The sequence below is a fragment of the Scomber scombrus genome, chromosome 19 (genome assembly GCF_963691925.1).
Source record: "Scomber scombrus chromosome 19, fScoSco1.1, whole genome shotgun sequence".
NCBI lineage: Eukaryota > Metazoa > Chordata > Actinopteri > Scombriformes > Scombridae > Scomber > Scomber scombrus.
In genome coordinates this window covers 8,398,727-8,419,912 of record NC_084988.1, presented here as the reverse complement: position 1 = coordinate 8,419,912, position 21,186 = coordinate 8,398,727, and the positions used below count along the sequence as shown (strand labels likewise).

Sequence of the window (21,186 nt, the reverse complement as noted above, 5' to 3'; positions counted from 1 at the left end):
CTTTGTTTTTGGACCTGGGCCCAAAAGTACTTGAATAGATTAACCGAATAAGAAAATGATTTGGGGAATTTGAAAAGGCTTTTCTCCCAAATTACATCTGAGGTTCTTGAATCTTTTCAGCCTAATGAAACAATATAAAGAATCTGGTTGTGCTTTTTAGTGATAATTGCATTGGTAGGGTTAGGAACCATTTGGACCATAAGAAAAGCCAGTATAACCATTCAAAACGGATCAGGTTGCTAGCAAGACAAACCATGCATATATCCTATGGCAATTCAAAGCCCTGAAAGCCTATTGAAATACATTTTAGCCCATGTCTCCTTATTTGTTTGGCAAACGGGAGGCTATAGATGGTCTGGGTCAGTGATTCAAAGCCATAAATGTGTTTGTTCCCTCCCAGGTTCATCCATGTCTCTCATTCACCTACACACCATCACCATTATCTCATTATCACACTGTTCCACCATCATTGTCAAAACCACAGCTCCACCTTCTATGCTCGGAGACACACAATTTAAAAACCTCTGAAGTTTGGTGCTAATCCTGAGTCTCATCTAACTCTCCATCCACCAACTATTGTTTAAGTCGTTCTTTGTCAAATCGCTGGTGAGGGGGGGAATGTGAGAACCTACTGCCTCTTGCGTACACTTGTTGAATAAGAGAGTCTTTTGCAACCTTCAGTGCCAGATGCATTTTCTCTCAAGTCCTGCCTACATTTACCACCAGAGAAATGATCCCTTCTTACATTCCAAGGGAGGCCAACAAGAGGCGTGGACGGATGAAATATAGTCTATGCTTTCCATATGTACAGTACAGTTCCACTCTAATTGTACAACTTTGTTTCTTATATTGACTCATGTTTTTTCTTTCCTATGGCCTCTTTGCAAGGCAGTATATTGTATTTGATGTGTGTATTTTTAAAAGAAAAAAGTTGACTACATCTGTGTATTGTTGGTGCCTTTGTCAGGTTCAGTTGGTTGGACTTGTCTGTCTGCCGTCATTTTAGATGGGGTTTTTCTTGCTCTGCTCCTGGTCAGGACGACCCACTGGAAACACTGCCTTCTTCTCTGGAGGGTCACTTCACATAATTGGTAGAATAGTATTATCATTTTTCACACAAACTATAAATAAATGCAGCTTGGACGATAGGTAACATACAGACCACTGTTGGTGTCTTGAAAAAAATTTGTATCCTCTACCCTTTTTTTCACTTTTTAAAACTGATTGATTTTACTTTGACTGGCGAAATTCCTTTTTTTATTCATCACATACATCAAAGTCTTTTTATTTTCCTTACCCCCTGTAAAGTTTTAACGTTTTGTTGATACAAAGTTTATGCAAGAGACTAACTGACAGTCTATGTATGTATAGTATATGCACAAGTACCTACGTGCATATCTATACATACAGTATGTACGTAGAAATACATGTACAACTGGTGAGATAAAGCTTTGCTTAATAGTGCATCTCGGGACAGCAGCAGAAAAAGCAACCTTGTGTTAGACCAATGCCTGTTCATCTATTCTGTGGTCGTCTAAATGTTTAATCTTGAATAAAACTACTGTTTGTTTGCAGCAAGTCAAATAAGTGTGTATGTATTTAACCAAAATGTACACATCCTGTAGATACACACATAAGCATACACATAATCCATGGTTAAATATGCTTGCGGTTTTGGCATCTTAGCTTATACGAGTCACAGATGGGCACAGAACAACTGTCTGGAAGAAGTACACACAATTATACGCATATAAACCATCCATTTCTCATAGGACTAACACAATGGGATTTTTTAAAATGAGAAAAATTATAAACCCATTTATGGGGAATGAATAAAGTACTGAGGTCAGTGGTGTGATTTGAGAGAGGATATTAAAGACAGGATGGAAAGATTAGACTGGGTAGAATATTGAACATGAATGGTGTTTCAGCCTCATTAGAACTGTGGATGAAAGATGGCCTCAGTATTTTGCAAAGTGCATTACCTAAAACATACCACTAGAGAGCATACGTCTACTGTTTTGGAAGTTGATCCGTTACAATATTGTCAAATATAGCAACAGCAAGGCTGTGTTTGTGTCTCTGCCAGGCAGACTGTATGGAGGCTAAAAGGAAGAGACATTTAAACTGGGCATTCATAACAGGGGGATCATTTATGCACTATTCAACAGTGCAGCTATAATGACATGACTATATGCTGCAGCAGCACCACCTCTGATAAATAGCAATTTAGGCCAGTATGAATGCGGCATATTCAGCTTACATGTTCTATGATTGGACAGATTCTTCCATTTAACAGAAGGAGCATAACTCTTCCACATCACGGGACAGGGAATACATTGTGCTGTTTTTAGGTCACACCACTGACAATGCTTTTCCACACATGGGCACATGACACGCACTCACATAAACACAGATGAATGTCCTGGATTCTAACAGTGGAATATCAAAAGTAATGAAATATGAAAAGGAGATGGAAGATTTCATTTAAAATTAATTTGAAAGGTGAAAAAAATCTCATTTAGGGGATAAGGAGTCCCAACACAGAAATTGGTTGAAGTATGACACGCATAAATCTTCCAAATCAGCCCTGTGAGGGCAAAGCAAAATCTAATTGCTGCTACGGTAACAGCAGCAATTGCTGCTCTGTGATTAGTTTGTTCAATGTAAGTCTGAGCAACACCAGACAGGAGTATAAACACATGAGCATAATGCAATGAAACACTAAAACAAATTTCCCTTTAAAATCCACCACATTTACTCCAAAATACCTGTGGGAAACAGTGACATCAACATGTAATCATTGGTGGCGTGTCAGCTGTGGTTGTAATATTTTCCAGGAAGAAAATACTGTACACACACTTCCTCATCTGTGACAATTTAAAGCTTTGTACAGCTGTTGTCTGCAACTTTATGCTCTACTTCTTATTTGCATGAAAACGTGTCACTCAGTTATTTCATCCGATTTCCCAAAATAATTATACAAACTGTCTAACAAGTATGAAGTAAACATTAAAGAAATGTAGGTTTCTTTCTAGTGTAGTACCTCCCGCTTCTTCATCATTTTAATTAGCAGATGGCAAGCCAGCATATTGGTACATCAATGCCATATACTGGGCTGGATTGTAAATCACTAGTGAGCAAAATAAAATCTTTGGGAAAAACTGGGATTGAATAAATAAATACAATTTCTACGCCATATAATCTTTCATGATGCTTTCCGTATGAACATTTTAAATTAATAATATGTTTTGCTTCCTACAATGATAACACCAGTTTACTTTTTAATATCACATGTTCAGCTGATTTTTGGTTATGTAAGGTAAGTGCAATTGTTGACCTCCCCAGTTCTTCTTCTTAATTGGCTCCTTTATCCACTACAAATATATTTTTATTATAGATGTCTCCTTGTTTCAGTTTCATATTGTTATGCTCTTGATTTTTGCAATTTGAAACTGCATTTGTTGTCTTCAGGATCTTTTCCTACTTTGATCCTCTTGTTGTCATTTCCATTTATGACGCTGATGTATCTATATTGGCATTGTGAATACAAACTGTGGTACTGTACTGTACAAGTGTTTTCTGCCTTTACACCTGCTATGAGGGGATTTGTCAAGCTCCCAACATTTGGGCCACCATTGCTGTATGACAGTTAACTATAGCCTACAGGTAAACTGTTTTAATCCTTCAGTGACTGTCCTCTCATTTACTAACTAAGTATATTTAGGCTACTCAAAATGATTACAGAAGTTTACCATTTGGATGTAGCCTACTAATGCCTTACTTGAGTATTTTCATTTCATGCAACTTTATACTTGAATCACATTTCAGAGGCAAGTAATATTATTGTACAAGGTTATATTACTGTAGGCTACTGTTCTGCAGCCCATTAAATACTTATATGTAACATGGGAATTGTTCTGCATTAGTAGCACTCTGTTGCTTTTGATTGGCTATTTCAGGTGCATTTTGCAAAGTGTATACTATAATTAAGTGAGATTTTGTGTGTAGGACTTGTAATGGAGTATTTGTACACTAGAGTATTTATACTTAGACTCAAGTAAACGAGCTCAGTAAATCTTCCAGCTGTACTCTTTTCAACCTGCATTGAGAACACGGATGCTTTAACCCTTAGCCTACATAGTGTTCTGGGTCAAATCTGACCCATTTTTACATTTGAGAGCTGCATTTCTAATGAGACCCTGAATACAAAAATTGAAATAAAATGCATATTTTTATTTTTTGTACAGCTGGTAGGTACACATTATTGTAAAGGCCATCACCATTCAAACATGTTGTCGTATTCTTCATATTCTATAAAAAATGTTCTCCTGAACCATAAAATAGGCCTAGTGATGTTTGTAAATGTCTTTTTTCCCGGAAAATAGAACTCTTCATTAAGGACTAATCAACCATTTATCGACTAATGGAGAGTTTTATGAATATGAATTGGTGCAGAGACTAAGTCAGAATATGAACAGTATGTGAGGGTGAAACAAATACATGCGTAGTATTCACCTTTTTAAGTGTATTTATGCTGCTGACATATATTAATAAGATCCTATGAGTGGCCCGTATATGCACTGCATGCTGACCTAATCTTTTTTTTTTTTTTATCTTATCATTGTGCTTGATGACTCAAAGTAAGCTTTTCGTCACCCCCAACAAAACAAACTCCTACAAACCTTTCCCACCACTTTGATATGATTTAGCTGTTACTGGAAATTTGCCGCGGCCTTCTTTTTTTCACAAAATGATAGCCGTCTTGCCCAATCGCGACCCGAGCAGAGGCTTGTCCCCGCCTGTTTTTGGCTCTTGGAAGCGCCTGGACTAATCAGCGCTCGCCTCCGTCCGTTCAGCCATTTTGTAAGAAAATCAAGCAAGTCTGCCGCCCTACCTTCGCTTCAGACCTGCAGTTTTTTTCTTGTGCAATGGACGGGTAAGTGAAAAAGAACCACACTTAAGACTTATTTTTTTAAAGACAAAAACCACCGCGGTGCAACTTCTTTACACGAATCTGTCGTTAATTAACACGTTGTGATTATGATTGGTGTTTCACTTCACTGCTAGAACGGGAAAGTTTACTTGAAACAGTTTTTTTTCCATTCTTCATCAAAACATGCAACAGTTAGCAGTGAGCGAAAAGCTAACCAGCGTTAGCAAGCTGCTAGCCACCGCTAACCTGCTAGCAAAATGTTACTTACGTTCACCACTCAGGCGAACATACTTTATCGTGTTATGTTAATTAAACTAAGAATTAGCAGACACCAACTTTATTAGAGTTAAGTTATAGGAGAATTCAGTCATTTTGAGTAACATACGGGTTATTCCACACCGTGTGCTATCGCAGACTGTGGTTAACGTGAACATTGGCTAACGCTACCTTGGTAACTTGGTTTGACGGTAACTCGAGAGCTAGCTAAAGCAACGTGTCTCATTTCCGCATTCATTTGTCTGCGGAGTGCCAGGGCCATGTTGAAGATGTCTGGCCTGAGCATTTTCATGTTGATTTGAATCAGAGACTCCTTTTTTTGTTACACCGGGGATACCTTAAAAAAACAAAGGGGTAGGACAATATAATAAGAGTATATCGCTTTTAATCAAGCTTATCCCTACCCTTTTTTTGATCTTTTAAATTTTAGATGACTTCAAATGTTGGTTAGCTTTAATGTGAATGCTACTTTTTTAAAACTCGACCAGCAAAACGCTCACGAAGCAATTGTTTTTGTAAATAAGCGATTTGTGTGATTTTTTTTTTTTTTGCCAAGTACCTACATTGAAGTTTGCTCTTGTGTTTTTCTTTTTTTCCCAACCCACCACAGCCGCCTAGACGCTGACTTGTACCCTCTGGGATCCGGCTACGTCCCTGAAATTGAGTAAGTATTTTGAAAAAAAATATGCACGGCTGACTAATTTTCCTGTGGTGCTTTTTGGAGTGCCCATTTCAGAATGAGGAAGTCCGTTTTAGCTGTGTTGAACAATGCTATGTCAATACGTTTTTGCATGGACAGTATGTTTCCTCAGTGTGTAGTGCACATGTTGTGTTAAATAGTTAAACGGGATCTCATGACAGATAAAGCTTAATTTTCTTTGTTTGTCTGCCTAATTGAACTTGGTTTCTCTTTCACAGCAGTGTCCATGACATATCAGTTGGCACAAAGGTAGGCAATATTTGAGTTATCTTCTCTTTGCAGCTCTGCTTCTTCTCACCTCCCTCATTTCATTAACAAGATTACAGAATGAATGCTAATTATTTTTTTATATGTATAGTTCTTTAAAACCCTAGACCAATTCTTTTGCATTACATAGTTGTAAGTTGTGTGGTTTTTGATACTCATTGAACATTTTCCAGTGTCAAGTTACAGTATGTTTTGTATCTTCAAATTGGTTTCTTTTTTTGGCATTTATTACATTATTATGTACAGACTTGGTTAATAAGAATGTCCCTTTTCTTCATACTAGCTTTGAGGTCAGATAATGAGCTTTCTTGCTATTTGCATAATGTAGGCAGCTAAAACTATTTGCAGGAAACAGGTTTGACAAACCTTTTCACTAGTTGGAGTGGAAATAAAGATGATGTGTGCCGGCAGTGGGGGATGAGAGACAGTCTTGTCAGTTTACAAGAGCTTCCTCTATAATTACAGAACTGCTGTCCAAAGCCATTTCTCATGTGTAATGAATTTGCAGTCGCAGGCAGGGTTCTGCTTTTTAAAGATTTATGAAAAACAACTGAATGGACAGCACATAGTTTGCAGCAACTCTTAAAAAAACTGGACGCGCAATAGTAGATAAATCGATTTAGAAAAGATTATCTTAGGTGGGGCCTTGTGTTTTTCCTGTTCTGTTCTACTCAGTTTGGTTGTGTGGCTGTTTATAAAAGAAACTTCCTGTTGTTTATTTGCTGTGTTCCTTAATAGCCTATTGGCCTCGTTGGAATGTTAAGAAAGCACAGAATCCTGCCCCGTACTGCCGCTTGATATTTATCCACTCTCGTTTCTATCACAAGACCTACAGATAAACGTTTTAACAATGTTAAAACCTTTGCATCTTTTCTGCATGAATGGCCTCTTATAAGGGGCAGTGTTATAAGCTTATGTAACGTCTTCTCTACATGTTTGTGTGTGCAGACTTGATGAAGAAGAAACACATTTTGGTGGTTTTTTTTGGGTAAACGGCTGGTTGTTAAACTCGCGTACCCAATAAAAATGCCTGCTTAAGTAGTAATCCATGGTAACAGGGCCTGGGGGCAGTTATGTGTAGGTGGAGTAATTGAACTCAGCAATAGGGCTGTAACCATCCTCCGCACACCAGTCCTTGTCCTCCTGGCCAAAGGTCTTCACACTGTTTAAACAAGCACTCTGATACACACACACATACGCCCTTAACTGGGACACATCCCACCCCCTCTATTCTTTTCAATTCAGCCTGTTGTTTTTTAAACCATGATTAACAATGCATCGTTTTAATGGCTGCAGATCGATACTCAAGATTTGACTTTATTTCTTAGATCTTTGTCTCTCTCTCTCTTTGTCCTATTTTGTTAACCCTTTTTGTTTTCCTGGTTTGATGTACTGTGGTAATGATGATGATGCCGAGTTATGGAGCGCTGCCTTGCTGGAATCTGTAATTATTCCGTCTGGGCAGAGCGTCTGGCATTCCGCGGTCACATTCCAATCCCCCCCCTCACTCCAGCCCCCCTGTGAGGCACAGCTCCCTGTATACCCCCTCCACCTCCACCACCACCCCCTCCATTGGCAAAGGCTGATCCCAGTGAACAAACATGTCTGTACCTGAAGCTGTGCTGGGCTGTTCCCCTTTTATGCTTTTTGTTTCCTTTAGGGCCTGACCAATACTGGATTTTTCGGGGGCGATAGCGATATTAGGGAATTAGAAACAATTCTGATATTGATATATTAGCTGATAATCTCATATATATACATTAACACACTCCCCCCCTCCCCCCCTTTTTTTTGTTTTTTTGTTTGTTGTTTTGGACAACATAAACACAGATGCAGATATATAATATAATGATAATAAGTTAGATTTATATAACACCTCAGGATGCTTTACAGAGAAAAAAAGATCAAACAAAACTAAGCAGAGGAAGAAAACAGTTCATGGAAAAGACTTGAATGTGGGAAAGGAAGGGCAGTCACGGAAAGATTGATATCCCAATATGAAACCCGTACTGATTTTGTTTCCTTGTAAAGGTTTTTTTCCCCCCGTAAAATGCTGCAAAAGAGTTGAGGAGCATATGTTACTTTTCCCTTTCTTTGATGCAATGCGAACCAGTTTCCTTTCAACTTTACCACCCAACAACCCCACCTCCGAGTCCAAACTGTAGTTGCTTGCAGAAGCCGAAACAGGTATACATTAAAACCCTTACAGATTTTGTTTCCTTATCTTTTATTTTCCCCCAAAAAAAGTGCTGCAGAAGAGTTGGTGAACATATGTTACTTTTCCCTCTCTTTGATGCAATGCAAACCAGGTGTGATGTGGAGAATATGGAACACAGAAATCGCCTCCGGTCACTGTTCCCTTTAAAAAAAAAAAAAAAAAAAAAAAAAAGTTCAATGTAGGCCACTTCCATTGTCAGCGAAAGGAACTCTTCCCAAGAGATTCAGTATGTAGGGCCAGCGATGTGTCATCATTTACTGAAGGTTGCTATTATACTGTCAGCGTCTTGAGCAAACAAAGGATGTGGACATGTCGATACCCGTTTAGTGAGTTTGTGTTGGAAAAATGGGTTTGGCACCATGTCGGAGTCGGCTAACAAACTCTTTACAAGCTCTGTTTTTCTTCCACACTTCCAGCAATTTAACTTTTGCCTTTTGTGCCGCTCAGCACTCCGATCGCATTCCCTTTCAAAAAGCCAATCAGTGTATTTTTCCAGCCAGTTGTAGCGCAATCCTCCTATTTTGTATCTAAATTGGTGCATTTGCTCTGCACTGTAGGGCTGTCCTAGGTCTGACACTATTATTAGATTGAGGAAGTAGGGGAGGAGAGAAAAGGTCCAGCCATGGAACAGTAACAATCAGTCCCCAGGAGGAAGTTTAGCAAAACTCTGGAAGCAGGCCTGATCTCGCTGCTCTTCCTGTTTGGAGTTGGTCTGCTGACTGATAATGTGACACCGCCCACCCGCCCACGACCATTGAGTCAGACTGGAGCCACTTCCTTCAGTTCTCATGGCTTGCTTCTGCCCTTAGCCCATTTATCAAGTAACATAATTGTTTTTTGCTTTTTTTCACTTCTTTTCTTTACCACTAACTAGAACACACAACTCCTTTTTCCATGCGTTGTAATCTGTGTTGCGAGTGTCAGTTGTTGCTGTTTTATACTGTTTTTAATATTAACTGTGAGGTCTAGACACTAGCATTAGTACTTTTTTTCACATGCTTTTCTGATTACATCTTAAGATTAATAAACTATTCATCCTGTCTTTTCTAGTCCTTTTAGAGATTGACTTGCCTTCTATTCTGCATCCTTACCTGTGTTGCAACCAGTGCTTTTGTAATCTTAGCTCAGTGATTGCATACAATATATGCACATGTAAAGACTTGAACATTGGCCAAAGGAGGAGGCCCCAGATCCCAGAGCCACAGTGTAAAGGCGCAGGAATGTTCATTAATTGAGATAGCAGACGCTGGAAGTCAAAGGGACTACTGCTTACGGTGTTGTGCTCTCATAGCAACTGTACTATGTCCCACACCATTCCTGTTACAAAGTTCAGCGGCACCACCAGATGCTCTCTCACAGATCACTTTTATTCTTGCATTTTGTGAACCGGTTCCGCAGCTCGACTGGAAATCCCCCCACTTTGCGTATTTGAAGTCCAGGACTCAATAGGTTGGAGTAGAATGCCAGCAAACCTGCATTACTGGTTGTTGTTAAAACGCTCCGGGGCTCTTCAACTCCCGGAGAGTCCTTGGGGCTCCATATGTGTGTGCGCTGCCGTGTAACAATGCCCCTAGTCTCATCCTGAACAGTACCTTCATTGTAGAGTGTTGTAGAGCTTAGGCTGCTGAGCCACTACTTGTGACTGCTATACTTCATCTCACACAACCAGCGACGCACACACACAGCCATGAGAACAGCTCTGAAACAGCACTTTATATCTACTGAAGAGAGTGAAGCCAGACAAGACAGTAAACCAGTGTGGGCAGGGAGTATCCTCTACTTGTCTTCCGTTCCAGAGAGCTACAGTGTGTTGTTCTTCCTGTTAATAGCACGCAGATGAGAAGATGGTTTGTAATGACCTACAGCTGCTGTTAAATGCAGACTTCTGTGTTTCAAGCTTGAATAGTAGCTGTTCCTCCTTGAGTGTGATTGGTGTAAAAAACGTGACAGTTTGGCACATTTCCCAGAGTCAGATACAGCAGCCCATGGCGACTGACTTTTATACTAGGCAGTACTGTTGGAGAAGAGTGAGATTATTATGATTGAATATCCCTTCTGACAAGCTTTGTAACTATTGTAGCCGTTCTTCCTGGTAAAGGAAGGTGGAGTTCCTTCTCAAGCGCGTTTGCTCGATCCTCTTTGGCTATCAGATTACTTCCTGCTTTATCAAACAATGGCTCAGTAATATGAGAGCCGTGCTCTCCACCTGCCATGCTGTGCCTTCATTGGTGAATGCACTGAAGTGAGCCTTTGTTTTCTCTCTGTCTGCAGAGGGGATCCGACGAACTCTTTTCTTCCTGCATATCCAACGGGCCCTATATCATGAACTCAGGTAGGGGGGTTGCCATGGAGGGGTGAATCCTTTTTATTGAAGTGCTTTTTGTGTCTGTGTTTGTGTTACCATGACGATCAATCCATTATTCAAGAAGAACCGGAGCCTTCTGTTCACTCCCTGGTTGTATCTGCTTCTGTTTTCTCTTGCAGCCAATGGCAACGACAGCAAAAAATTCAAAGGTGACGTCCGCAGCCCTGGTGTTCCGTCACGTGTGGTCCATGTACGCAAGCTGCCCAACGACATAAATGAGGCTGAGGTTATTGGCCTGGGGCTGCCCTTTGGAAAGGTCACTAATTTGCTGATGCTGAAAGGGAAAAACCAGGTAAGAACTGATACATGCAGGTCTGCTCACCAAACCTGTAAGGCTTGTACTCCTGGGTGAAATTTCTCCAGAGGCCTGTGACAAGGGATCAGTTTTCGTGGCCCTCTATCCTGACCTGAAAATGATGACAATGACCCTTTTGTCACATCCTTGTGATTTAGTGCGTAGAGAGACTATTCTATGTGCTGACATTTCCCGGAGGGAGACATTTAATCCTCATTTGAACATCTTTATCTCTTTTTCCTTTATTGCCAGCATTTGTAAAAAACTTTTTTATTAGAAAACTTTACAGAAGATGTGCAAAATGAAAAATGAATATAACGCTTCATAAACATTGCCTCAGAATGGCACTTTTATTACATGCGATGGGAGGAAGAAATGTAATGCTCTGGTCCTCCTCCACAGGCATTCTTGGAGCTGAACAGTGAGGAGTGTGCTCAGACGATGGTGAGCTACTACTCCTCTGTCACCCCTGTCATCAGAAACCATCCCATTTACATGCAATACTCAACCCACAAAGAGCTCAAGACGGACAACTCCCCGAACCAAGTGGTAAGGGCCACTTGCTTTTCATGTTGACTGTTTGATTTGAGGCTTGTATTGTAGTTAAAGTGTTTGCTAAATGCTGAAAATGTTGAAGTAATACATCCATGCTTCTTCCACACACTATTTCAGAAGTTATTGGTGTGAGCTTCCTCTTAAAGACTAAACAGTGCAAAGTAATCAAATGTGTCAAGGTTGCAGGCTAGACAAAATATCAAAGTAGTTATTCCACCCAGTTTGGTGTCAATGTTGTATGGAAGTTTGCAGGATTATGGAAAACAGCATGTAAAAAATAAAATAAAAATACAGCAGCTGTCTTGTTCAAAATTATGTCACAAACGCACTCATTAATTTGTTACTGCGCACTTTGCTCCACCGATACTACATTTTTCTGTCTTCCCGTATTCTCCCCTCAGCGTGCCCAGGCAGCTTTGCAGGCAGTCAATGCGCTGCATGGAGGTGGCATGGGAGGCATGGCCATATCTGCAGAAGCAGGTAGCATGGGAGGAGCCACAAGTCAAAGCCCTGTACTCCGAGTCATTGTGGAAAATCTCTTCTACCCTGTCACCCTGGATGTACTACACCAGGTACACACATCTTTTAATCTTCTTGAGTAAAGCTACATTTGCCATCTTCTTTTAAATCTTTAAACAGACCACCTCTAGATTTTTCCCCCCTTAAGTGTGTTGTCATGATGACAAAGCATATCATGTCGTCTCCACTCCCCAGATTTTCTCAAAGTTCGGCACTGTGCTGAAAATCATCACCTTCACTAAGAACAACCAGTTCCAGGCTCTGATCCAGTATGCTGATGGCATGACAGCTCAGCATGCCAAACTGGTAAGACTTGTACAACTAAGGCTGTGTCAGTTTGTTATCACTGGCTCACAAACCATTGGGTGCTTTGCCACTTTCACTGTTAGGTTGAGGTTGGCATGACAAATGAACACATTTAAAATCAAGCCAGGGTCCAATCTGGGAAACATGAAACTGTTAAAGTTTCCAGTGTAAGAGAAACCAGACGTTATCTTAAGCCTAATGCACCCACATCTGTCTCAGTCTCTGGATGGACAGAACATCTACAATGCCTGCTGTACCCTGAGAATCAGCTTCTCCAAGCTCACCAGCCTGAATGTCAAGTACAACAACGACAAGAGTAGGGACTACACCCGACCAGACCTCCCTACTGCAGATTCACAGCAATCTCTTGACCACCAGACCATGGCAGCTGCTGCATTTGGTAAGAACTTATTTTGTTCTATACATTCTTTTTTTTTTTTAACCCTGATCAGTATTGCAAGTACACATTTGATTGACTTGTTGTCTTTCATTGTAGCTGCGCCAGGCTTAATTTCTGCCTCTCCCTATGGTGGAGCTCATGCTTTCCCCCCAACCTTTGCCATCCAACAGGCAGGTCAGTACAAAGATTTTCTCCTTGGTGTTCGATTTTATAATGACACATGTCCCTCCTCCAAACATCTGCATGTACAGTATCTAATTGGTCTTGACACCACCACACATAATGTATTCCCCAGGTTTTCTGTTCTCCTTGCCAGACCTTTTCAGTAATGAAGAGACAAAGTTCAATAAGTTGAGAGTAATTCATATTTTGTTCCTCGTAGGTCTGTCGGTGCCTGGTATTCCCAGTGCCCTGGCATCCCTGGGCATGGGGCATGGTGGCATGGCGGCTGCAGCAGCGGCTGCCAGCCGGCTTGGCCTATCAGGCCTAACTGCCTCTGGTGGACACAATGTCTTGTTGGTCAGCAATCTGAACCCTGAGGTCAGTACCCTCACTAGGATTTAGTAACAGTTCTACATCCTGCCTCTGTCAGTGCAGTGCTGAGCAGCTTTAAAATATTACAGTGCCATTTGTTTACACTGTGGTTCATCGACTTGGATCCATCTGTTCCAGAGGTCCAGTGTTTGCCCCCCCCCCCTCCACCTCCATGCGATCAGACTAGTCACCACTGTGTTAAAATGAAAGGTGGTCATCTAGTCAAAACCTCTTCTCTTTCAGGACCTCTCTGTGTTTGACCAAACCTGCTGCATTTCTGACCTGCCACTTTGCTCACTGTGAATTTTAAGTTTATTCAAAACACTAACTTCTTTTTTTTTAAACTTACCATTTCATATCTTCATTTTTTGTCCATTAGTTGAAATCATTCTTGAGTTGTTGGAGAGACAATATTACTTTTTCTTTGTATATTTAGAAAGATACATGTTAATTATGTAGGTCTCTTTTTTAAAATAGTATGTAGAATGTGTAAATAGTCTGCCGCACTCATTACTTTTACTGTAGTTGTGTAGTCATTACATGAAGCATATTTAATTTTAAGATCAGCTCTTGAGTTGGGACAGGATTCATGAAATTCAGATGGGTTTCTATTTGTAATGTAACTTTTAAATAATCAAAAACATAGCATGTAATTTTAAAAGTACATATTGTCTCTGCCTTTTTCTGTATTTCATTGTTAATCTTTTTTTTCTCTTCTTTTTCTCCTAGTGTTCCCATAGTGACAGTGCATTTTAATTTAGCCAGTTCTACTGTCTGAAGCACTACATTTCTTTGTGTATACTGACCTTGTTTTTTACTTCCTTTTTCTCTCTCTCTTTCTGTCTCCCTCTCCTTTTTCGTTTTAAAACCCCCTCACCTGTACTCTTGCCAACTGACTGCACGCCCCATGACCAATTGTTCCCTCTGTCCTCCTCTCCCCTTTTGTTACTACTACAACTACTCTTCCTCCCTCCCTCCCACCCAACCAACCCCCTTTCTACCCCATCCATCGTCCCCAATTCGGTCATCACCCCTAAAAATGAAAACACAACAAAAAACACAACATTGGCACCTCTTTTGTCCCCCTGATTTGCCATCATCTGTCTTTCCAACATCTTTCTCTCTGTCCTTCCACCTCATCTTCGTCTTTATCTTCTCCCTCCTCTCTCACGCTGTTTGAATCCTCTCCTCCTCTTGTCCTCTTCTCATTCTCTTCGTCCCTCATGCCTCTCCTTCCTCCATGGTACTGTGGCCTTCCTGTGGACCTCGCTGCCTGTGGCCTGCGGACATGTCCCGACTCCACTCCACTGTCCTCCACTCCGCTCCGTCTCTTTTCCCCTGTCCCCTGTTCCCTCTCCCCTTTTGGCCCCCTGCCCCGCTGCTCCCCCTGCTGTCTCTAAAGAGCGTTACGCCACACTGCCTCTTTATTCTTTTCGGTACGTTATCATCCTTTCATCTCCTTTTTTTATTACTACTGTTACCTGGCAAGGTGGGCATGTCTTGTCTCATGTTGTTGGCTTTGTTTTTTTAACCACTGATGGCTTGTCATCAGGCTACAGGGCTATGAAGGGTCGGGGTTGTCTGTTTGTTTTTGGGGTTTGTATGACCTGTTTTGGTTGTTGTGGGTTTGTGTGAGAAAAGTAAGGTGAGAACACCACACAAAGCAGCAGCATTTCATTTAATTTTGAGCAGCTGTGGTTTGTTGTCCACGGGCAAAAACATTTGCCGTTTTTCATCTTCAAAGAGAACAGCCCCTCAATGGAAATATTGCCCCACTAAATAGAAATATGTGTGCAGCATTTTGTTTTGGAAATGAGGCGGGAAGCCGATCTAAATTCTAAAGCATCACCCTCAGGAAGAGGATAAACGTCAACACTTTATTTGGTTCCGCACAGCCCAATTTTATGCCATGAAAAGTCATCAATATTCATTTTTGTCGAGTCGATTTTTTTTAATTTATTTTTTTTGTAGTTGCCTTGAGTCACTCAGCAACAGTACATAGAAAGATGAAATGCTGCTGCTTTCTTAGTGATTGTGAGTTGACATATCCTTTGGATTATGTCACCCTATTCTTTTGCAGTTTCTCTAATGTAGGTATGTGCATGTTTAGTTTATTCCTGCATGACTCTATTAGGTCCTCAAGTTGGTCAAGAAATCAACTTTTTCTTCACTAGATCAATCAAACTGATTTAAAACCCACTCATTTTTTTATTTCTCTGATTTTTGCCTTCAAATCACTATCTCCCCCTCGTCAAACATAACCATTTTAGCTGTCGACTTCTGTGTAAATTTGTAACTAAGAGGACGTATGTAGGATTAGTGTTAGAGATTTCATGCTGAAATGAACTGAAAATGAGTAGAATAGCCTGATAATGACTTATTAATTAGCCCGTGTTTATTTGTTAGCAGAATTAACATTGTCTGATGTGACGGTTTAAATAGTTTTTTTGTTGCTGTGTTTGGCTGTGTGGATCCTGTTCAGGCTGTGTTGCACTTGTATTGTGACACCTTCCTATTCCTCCCTAGGCGTGTATGGCGATGTGATGAGAGTGAAGATCCTGTTCAATAAAAAGGAGAATGCTCTGATCCAGATGTCTGATGGCACACAGGCTCAGCTAGGTACTTACACACAGCGCAGCCAAACTCTTATTTGCTTTCTTTGATCTAGGTTTTTCTTTGATCTTGCTTTTTTTATATCTTCTTCCTCACATCATTATAGCATACATTGTTTTGAGCTTTTACTTAGTGTGTCTCAGCTAAGCAAACAGGACAGGTCTTCCTTTGCTAAAAAGCTGACTACCCTTCTGTTAAATGTACTTGTTTCATTCTTTTGACCATACGTAATTACTCTAAAAGCATTTATCTGAAGAATTTGAAATGTGTATGAATGACAGCATACAGTCAGTTTTGGGTGAAAAGCCCCTTGTTAAGCTTATAATACATAAGAGAAATTAAACATTGAACAATATGAATGAACTCCATGTCTAGTCGTTTAAGTCCTAAATCAGCCTAGTTTATAGTTGTGTGTATGTGTGGTGTTTTTAAAAAATGAGTGTTGACTGTCTTAATCAATATTGTTCCTCAGCTATGAGCCACCTGAACGGCCAGCGGCTTCACGGCAGGGCCATGCGTGTGACATTGTCAAAACACACCACAGTGCAACTGCCCAGAGAAGGCCATGAGGACCAGGGCCTCACAAAGGACTACAGCAATTCACCCCTGCACCGCTTCAAGAAGCCTGGCTCCAAAAATTACTCCAACATCTTCCCACCCTCTGCAACACTCCATCTCTCCAACATACCGTGAGTTCAGCTACAAGAGCCTCATTTTCATTCTCATGCTCTCGCCTTTGTGCTCTAAGCTTTTTCCTTTGTAGTCCTGACTCATTTATTTCTATATTTGGTGCTCGGGGATTAAGGAGTTATGACAGTATTTTCTAAACATGCTACTCTAGTTTAATTCTTAGATTTTTAGATGCCTCTTGGGTCTTATTTCACTACCATAAACAAAGTAAAACTTAGCACAAAAATGCAAATAAGTGAAGAGAATGTAAACCCACAAATGTTTGTTTGTTCTGTGTTGTTTCTCTACATTCAGGCCTTCTGTGGTGGAGGATGACCTCAGGAGGCTTTTTGCCAGCTCAGGAGCCACAGTCAAGGCCTTCAAATTCTTTCAGTAAGTCTGTCCAGTCACATCCAGTTTTCTTGACCTTTTTTTATCAGCTGTGGTTTAGTCAGGGTTAAGGAAGAGTTACTATGAAACTGTTATTTATGGGTTATAGTGTGAATAAGGTTTCATGTAGAGCACAGAGAGAATTCAGTCTTCATAGTAAAACATAACAAATAGAAAACAACCCACACAAAAGTGGGCAGATTGTTGATTCTTTGCGAACACATTTTTCTCTTTATTTAACAGAAAAGACCGTAAGATGGCTCTGATCCAGATGGGCTCAGTCGAGGAAGCAATTGAGTCCCTCATCGAGTTCCACAACCACGATTTGGGAGAGAACCACCACCTTCGAGTGTCCTTCTCAAAGTCCACCATCTGAGTGCCTTTGCTCCCTCAAAGTTTATTACCATCTGAAAGCGACCTTCCTCTAGGTTGCCTTCAGTGGAAATTACATATTTATGGCTGTGTTTCTTTGTAGAACGTTGCTCCCTTCAACACCTCCCAAGTTTTTCCCCATCATTAACAGGTTTGGGTATCAGATTTGATTGATTCTGCTTATTGATTCCAGATCTTGTGAAGTTCTGGTTCCAGTTCTTTTTTGTTTATAACAAAAAACACGATAACCATTTAATTTAGTGTTTAGAAAAGACTGTATTTTAAATTTTAAAAAATAAAACTCTAAGCAAATATGAATATATACCCTCTTGCCATTCACAAATTGAATGGTTGCTGTTATACACTTACTTGTATTTGAATTATACTTGCTAGCATTAGTTTGGGGTGCTATGACTTCAACTAAGGACATGACATACCATGCAGCAGTAAGCATGAAGGACTTCCTCCACTGTATGAACTTATTTTTTAGCTCAGTTATTACATTTATTTTTAGAGTACGGTCTGATTTGTGAAGCTTTGCTACACTTGTAAACGCTTGTGTCCATCATATTGGAAATGTACATGTGCTTTGATGCTAGCGTAACTAGCTAAGTAAATGAAGGCAAAGTAACTTCAAAACTCGGCTCCGGAATCAGTAAGTCTAATCAAAGCTTGTCTTGTCAAATCTATCGTTCTCAGAACTCGTCTGAAGTACCCAAACCTGAGCATGTATTGTTCCATTAGTTAAGTTTTAAGTGGGTTCGTGGGAAACGGGCAACATTCTGCAATGAAACGTGTTGTTATGTTGGAGGTAACGTAGGGGCAGCTGATGAACTGTCACTTTAGACCAAATTGCTTAAAAAAAAAAAAAAAAAAAAAAAAGACACCTCCACCACAGATGTATGTTTATGTGGATGAATCGTATCCACACCAGACACACTTCAGCATTCCTTTTACCATGATAGTTGTGTGGGTTATATCTATGTGTGTGTGTGCCTTTTTTGAAATGCCACTTTGAACCTGTTTGGCCAGTCAGAAACGGTTAGAGACAAATGATTTTGTTTTGGCTCACAGATCACCAAACAATTTATTTCCCAGTATCCATTTCTATTTTATCTTTTTCTAAATAGCCACCTGCTTGCTTCGGGGGATCCATACCACTATCTGTACTAATTCAATAAGGAAATATTTTTCTGTCAGTACCTTATCTACAGTCTTGTGCCTTACTTTGCCCCTACCAGATTGCCTTAAGCATTTGCTCTGGCTTCATTTTGGAAAAGACGTGGCTCTCAGAATACCCTTTTTTTTTTTTCTTTCTTAATGCCTTTTGGTATGTACCAGCATCGTTAAAATGGGGGAAAGTGGCTAATTCAATTTCCTGTTTTCTTCTTTACAAACAAATGTTTATCTAAGGATTTGTATGCATATATCCCCATTATATGTATGTAGAAACTTTGAATGTAAGTCAGATAGATGCTTAATATTCTTGCTAGATGTAGCTCTGTTAGGTGTTTTGTTGCAGGAGTAGAGCTGTATCCAGCCATCCTGTCTTACAGTCCCCATTCACCTCCATTTAGTCCTTTCTCAGTAGGGGCAATGGTGTATGGGGCCTCATTTAACCATATTATGTTCATCTATATGTGGACAACTATATATTCATTTATCTTTTTTATTTTTAGCATTTACATGTGTATCACTTCTAAGCTTAACTGATACTATATGTAGTGGCTGGGTTTAATCATTATCACAGTGCCTTGACTCATTGAATTTTTAGTCTGAGGCCAGAAACCCTTTCTGGCCTGGTCAGTTGACTTTGTTTACCTCTCGTTCAGGTGTTTTATCTTACCTGTCTGCTAAGATGCCTTTATCCCATTTTTTTTTCAGGTAATCTTACCTGTGAGAGGGCAGCTTGGAAGCATTTGTCAATTGACAGTAACGACAGTCTTGGACTGTGTCTAAAAACCCAGTCAATTTTTTTCCTTAAATTCAGGATAACAGGATTACAGGGTGGGATAGCCCTCACCCATTCCCTGTCTGTGTTCACTTACGCCACAGTCGGGTTCTTTAGTGCACTTTTCCTCAATGATAGGTCCAAGTTGGCACCATCACGCTAAAGTCTTAAACGTCGTCACATTCCTGAGTGCCTCAAGCACCAGTTTTCACAGCCTCGACCACTGTAGTCTTGGACCAGATACAGATGCGCTCTGTCTCTATTTTTGTAAAAGAATATTATGCATGGTTTAACGAAGCTTCATGTAGCTACAGACGGTTATTGCTGTTAAGGACCAAAGTATCTTCTACCCCTGCTGTTTTGTAGTGTTGTGATTTCTTAAAGGTTTTTTTTTCACATTCCTGCTATTCCACAAAAACACAAGGCTCCAATTACCCTATTTTCCATTTCTCAGATGCCTTGGACAAAAGTCACATGAAGAAAAATCTGTTTTGGGTAACAACTTATACTGTATATTGTACCCCTTTTTGTTTGATGTTTCAATGAGCCTACTTTGGTAGAGATGGCTTTAGAATGGATACTTAATTGATCCGCAGTCCTAGCTGTGATGTTGAGTGTAGATTATATGCCTTTCAGTTTTTGTTCAAAGCTTTTATTTTTTTCTCCTTTTTTATATGGGGGCGGGTGGGGTTATTGTATGAAGCAGGGTTGATGGTTGTATATATTCATGTTTTTGTACCACAAAATCATTTGGATTATATCAACTTTACGTTCAAAACATGTATATTTTGATAAAACAATACAGACCTATTAAGCTCTCCGGAGCTATACAAGCAAACTTTTGTAACACAAAGACATTAAACCTATCTGAACACAGAAGTGTCTCTGTATATGCCCCACTCACCCCTTGCCATTCTGTTCTTGTCTCTTGCATCTTCTGCTGCCTTCAATAAATCTTTAGTTTGTTCCTTCTTTCATCTGGCCTCATTTGGTTTCTGTCTCTTCCCTTCTGTCCTGTGGAGCTGCTGCTCTGTATTGGTTAACATCTCGTAACATTTTCCACGTTTCCCATCTTGTTTACTACTGGTGGGTTTTTTTTAATCTTTTACTGTACTTCCAACTTTGTACTCATCCCATCTGAAACTTGACTGACTGCTCATCTGGGCTCAGCCCAATCCCGTTACAATCCCTTGATGAAACAGCTGCGATGGTGGTGGCAGAGTGGAGAGTTAATTTGCTATGCAACACTGGATACTTGCTGTTTTCTATGATTCTTAATAATCCTCCTGTGCTTAGCTTTGACCTTTCGGTTTAACAGGTCTGCCTGACTCTTAGATGTACCAGGTTGCTGTGGTAACCAAGTTGCTGTATCTTCATAAAATGAATAATTAAGATAACGCACAAGGATTAGGCATATCTGGCATCCATGTTCATCACAAAGTTCCTTGGTATTGCAAGGGACAGGTACACAAACAAAATAAGTGACACATTGGTTATGCACTTTCTGCACCACTAGGGGGAGATCTTGCTCTCTGCTGGTAATAAAGTCTACTGCACAGAGGTGACTTTACCTGCCACTCACACAATGTCAAAATGTGCCTCCTTGGGTTTTCTGGCATTATACCTTTTTTCTTTTTTTTCACCCTGACTTCCTTACAGAGCGGTAGAGAGGATTAACCTCAGATCTTTGCTGCCTTTTGAGAAGGGGACAAATGAGAGAACGGGAGAATTGAGTCCAGTGGTGTCTGTATTTGTGGCTGAGAGCAGCTGGATTTGTCATATAATCCCAGCATCATGTGGAGTGTGGTCTTAAGTACAGT

General features: G+C 40.3%; 1 protein-coding gene across 1 annotated transcript; it reads left to right on the top strand.

Moving 5' to 3' along the window:
- The first annotated feature begins 4,892 nt into the window (after positions 1-4,892).
- ptbp1a (polypyrimidine tract binding protein 1a) lies at positions 4,893-20,701 on the top strand. Its single transcript, XM_062439721.1, has 16 exons — positions 4,893-4,939; positions 5,823-5,876; positions 6,131-6,161; positions 10,669-10,729; positions 10,882-11,054; positions 11,460-11,606; positions 12,014-12,184; positions 12,327-12,437; positions 12,657-12,837; positions 12,934-13,011; positions 13,220-13,377; positions 14,774-14,807; positions 15,898-15,990; positions 16,457-16,673; positions 16,969-17,046; positions 17,287-20,701. The coding sequence occupies exons 1-16, from the start codon at positions 4,932-4,934 to the stop codon at positions 17,417-17,419; spliced, it is 1,728 nt and encodes a 575-aa protein (XP_062295705.1). The 5' UTR covers positions 4,893-4,931; the 3' UTR covers positions 17,420-20,701.
- The last annotated feature ends 485 nt before the right edge of the window (positions 20,702-21,186 follow it).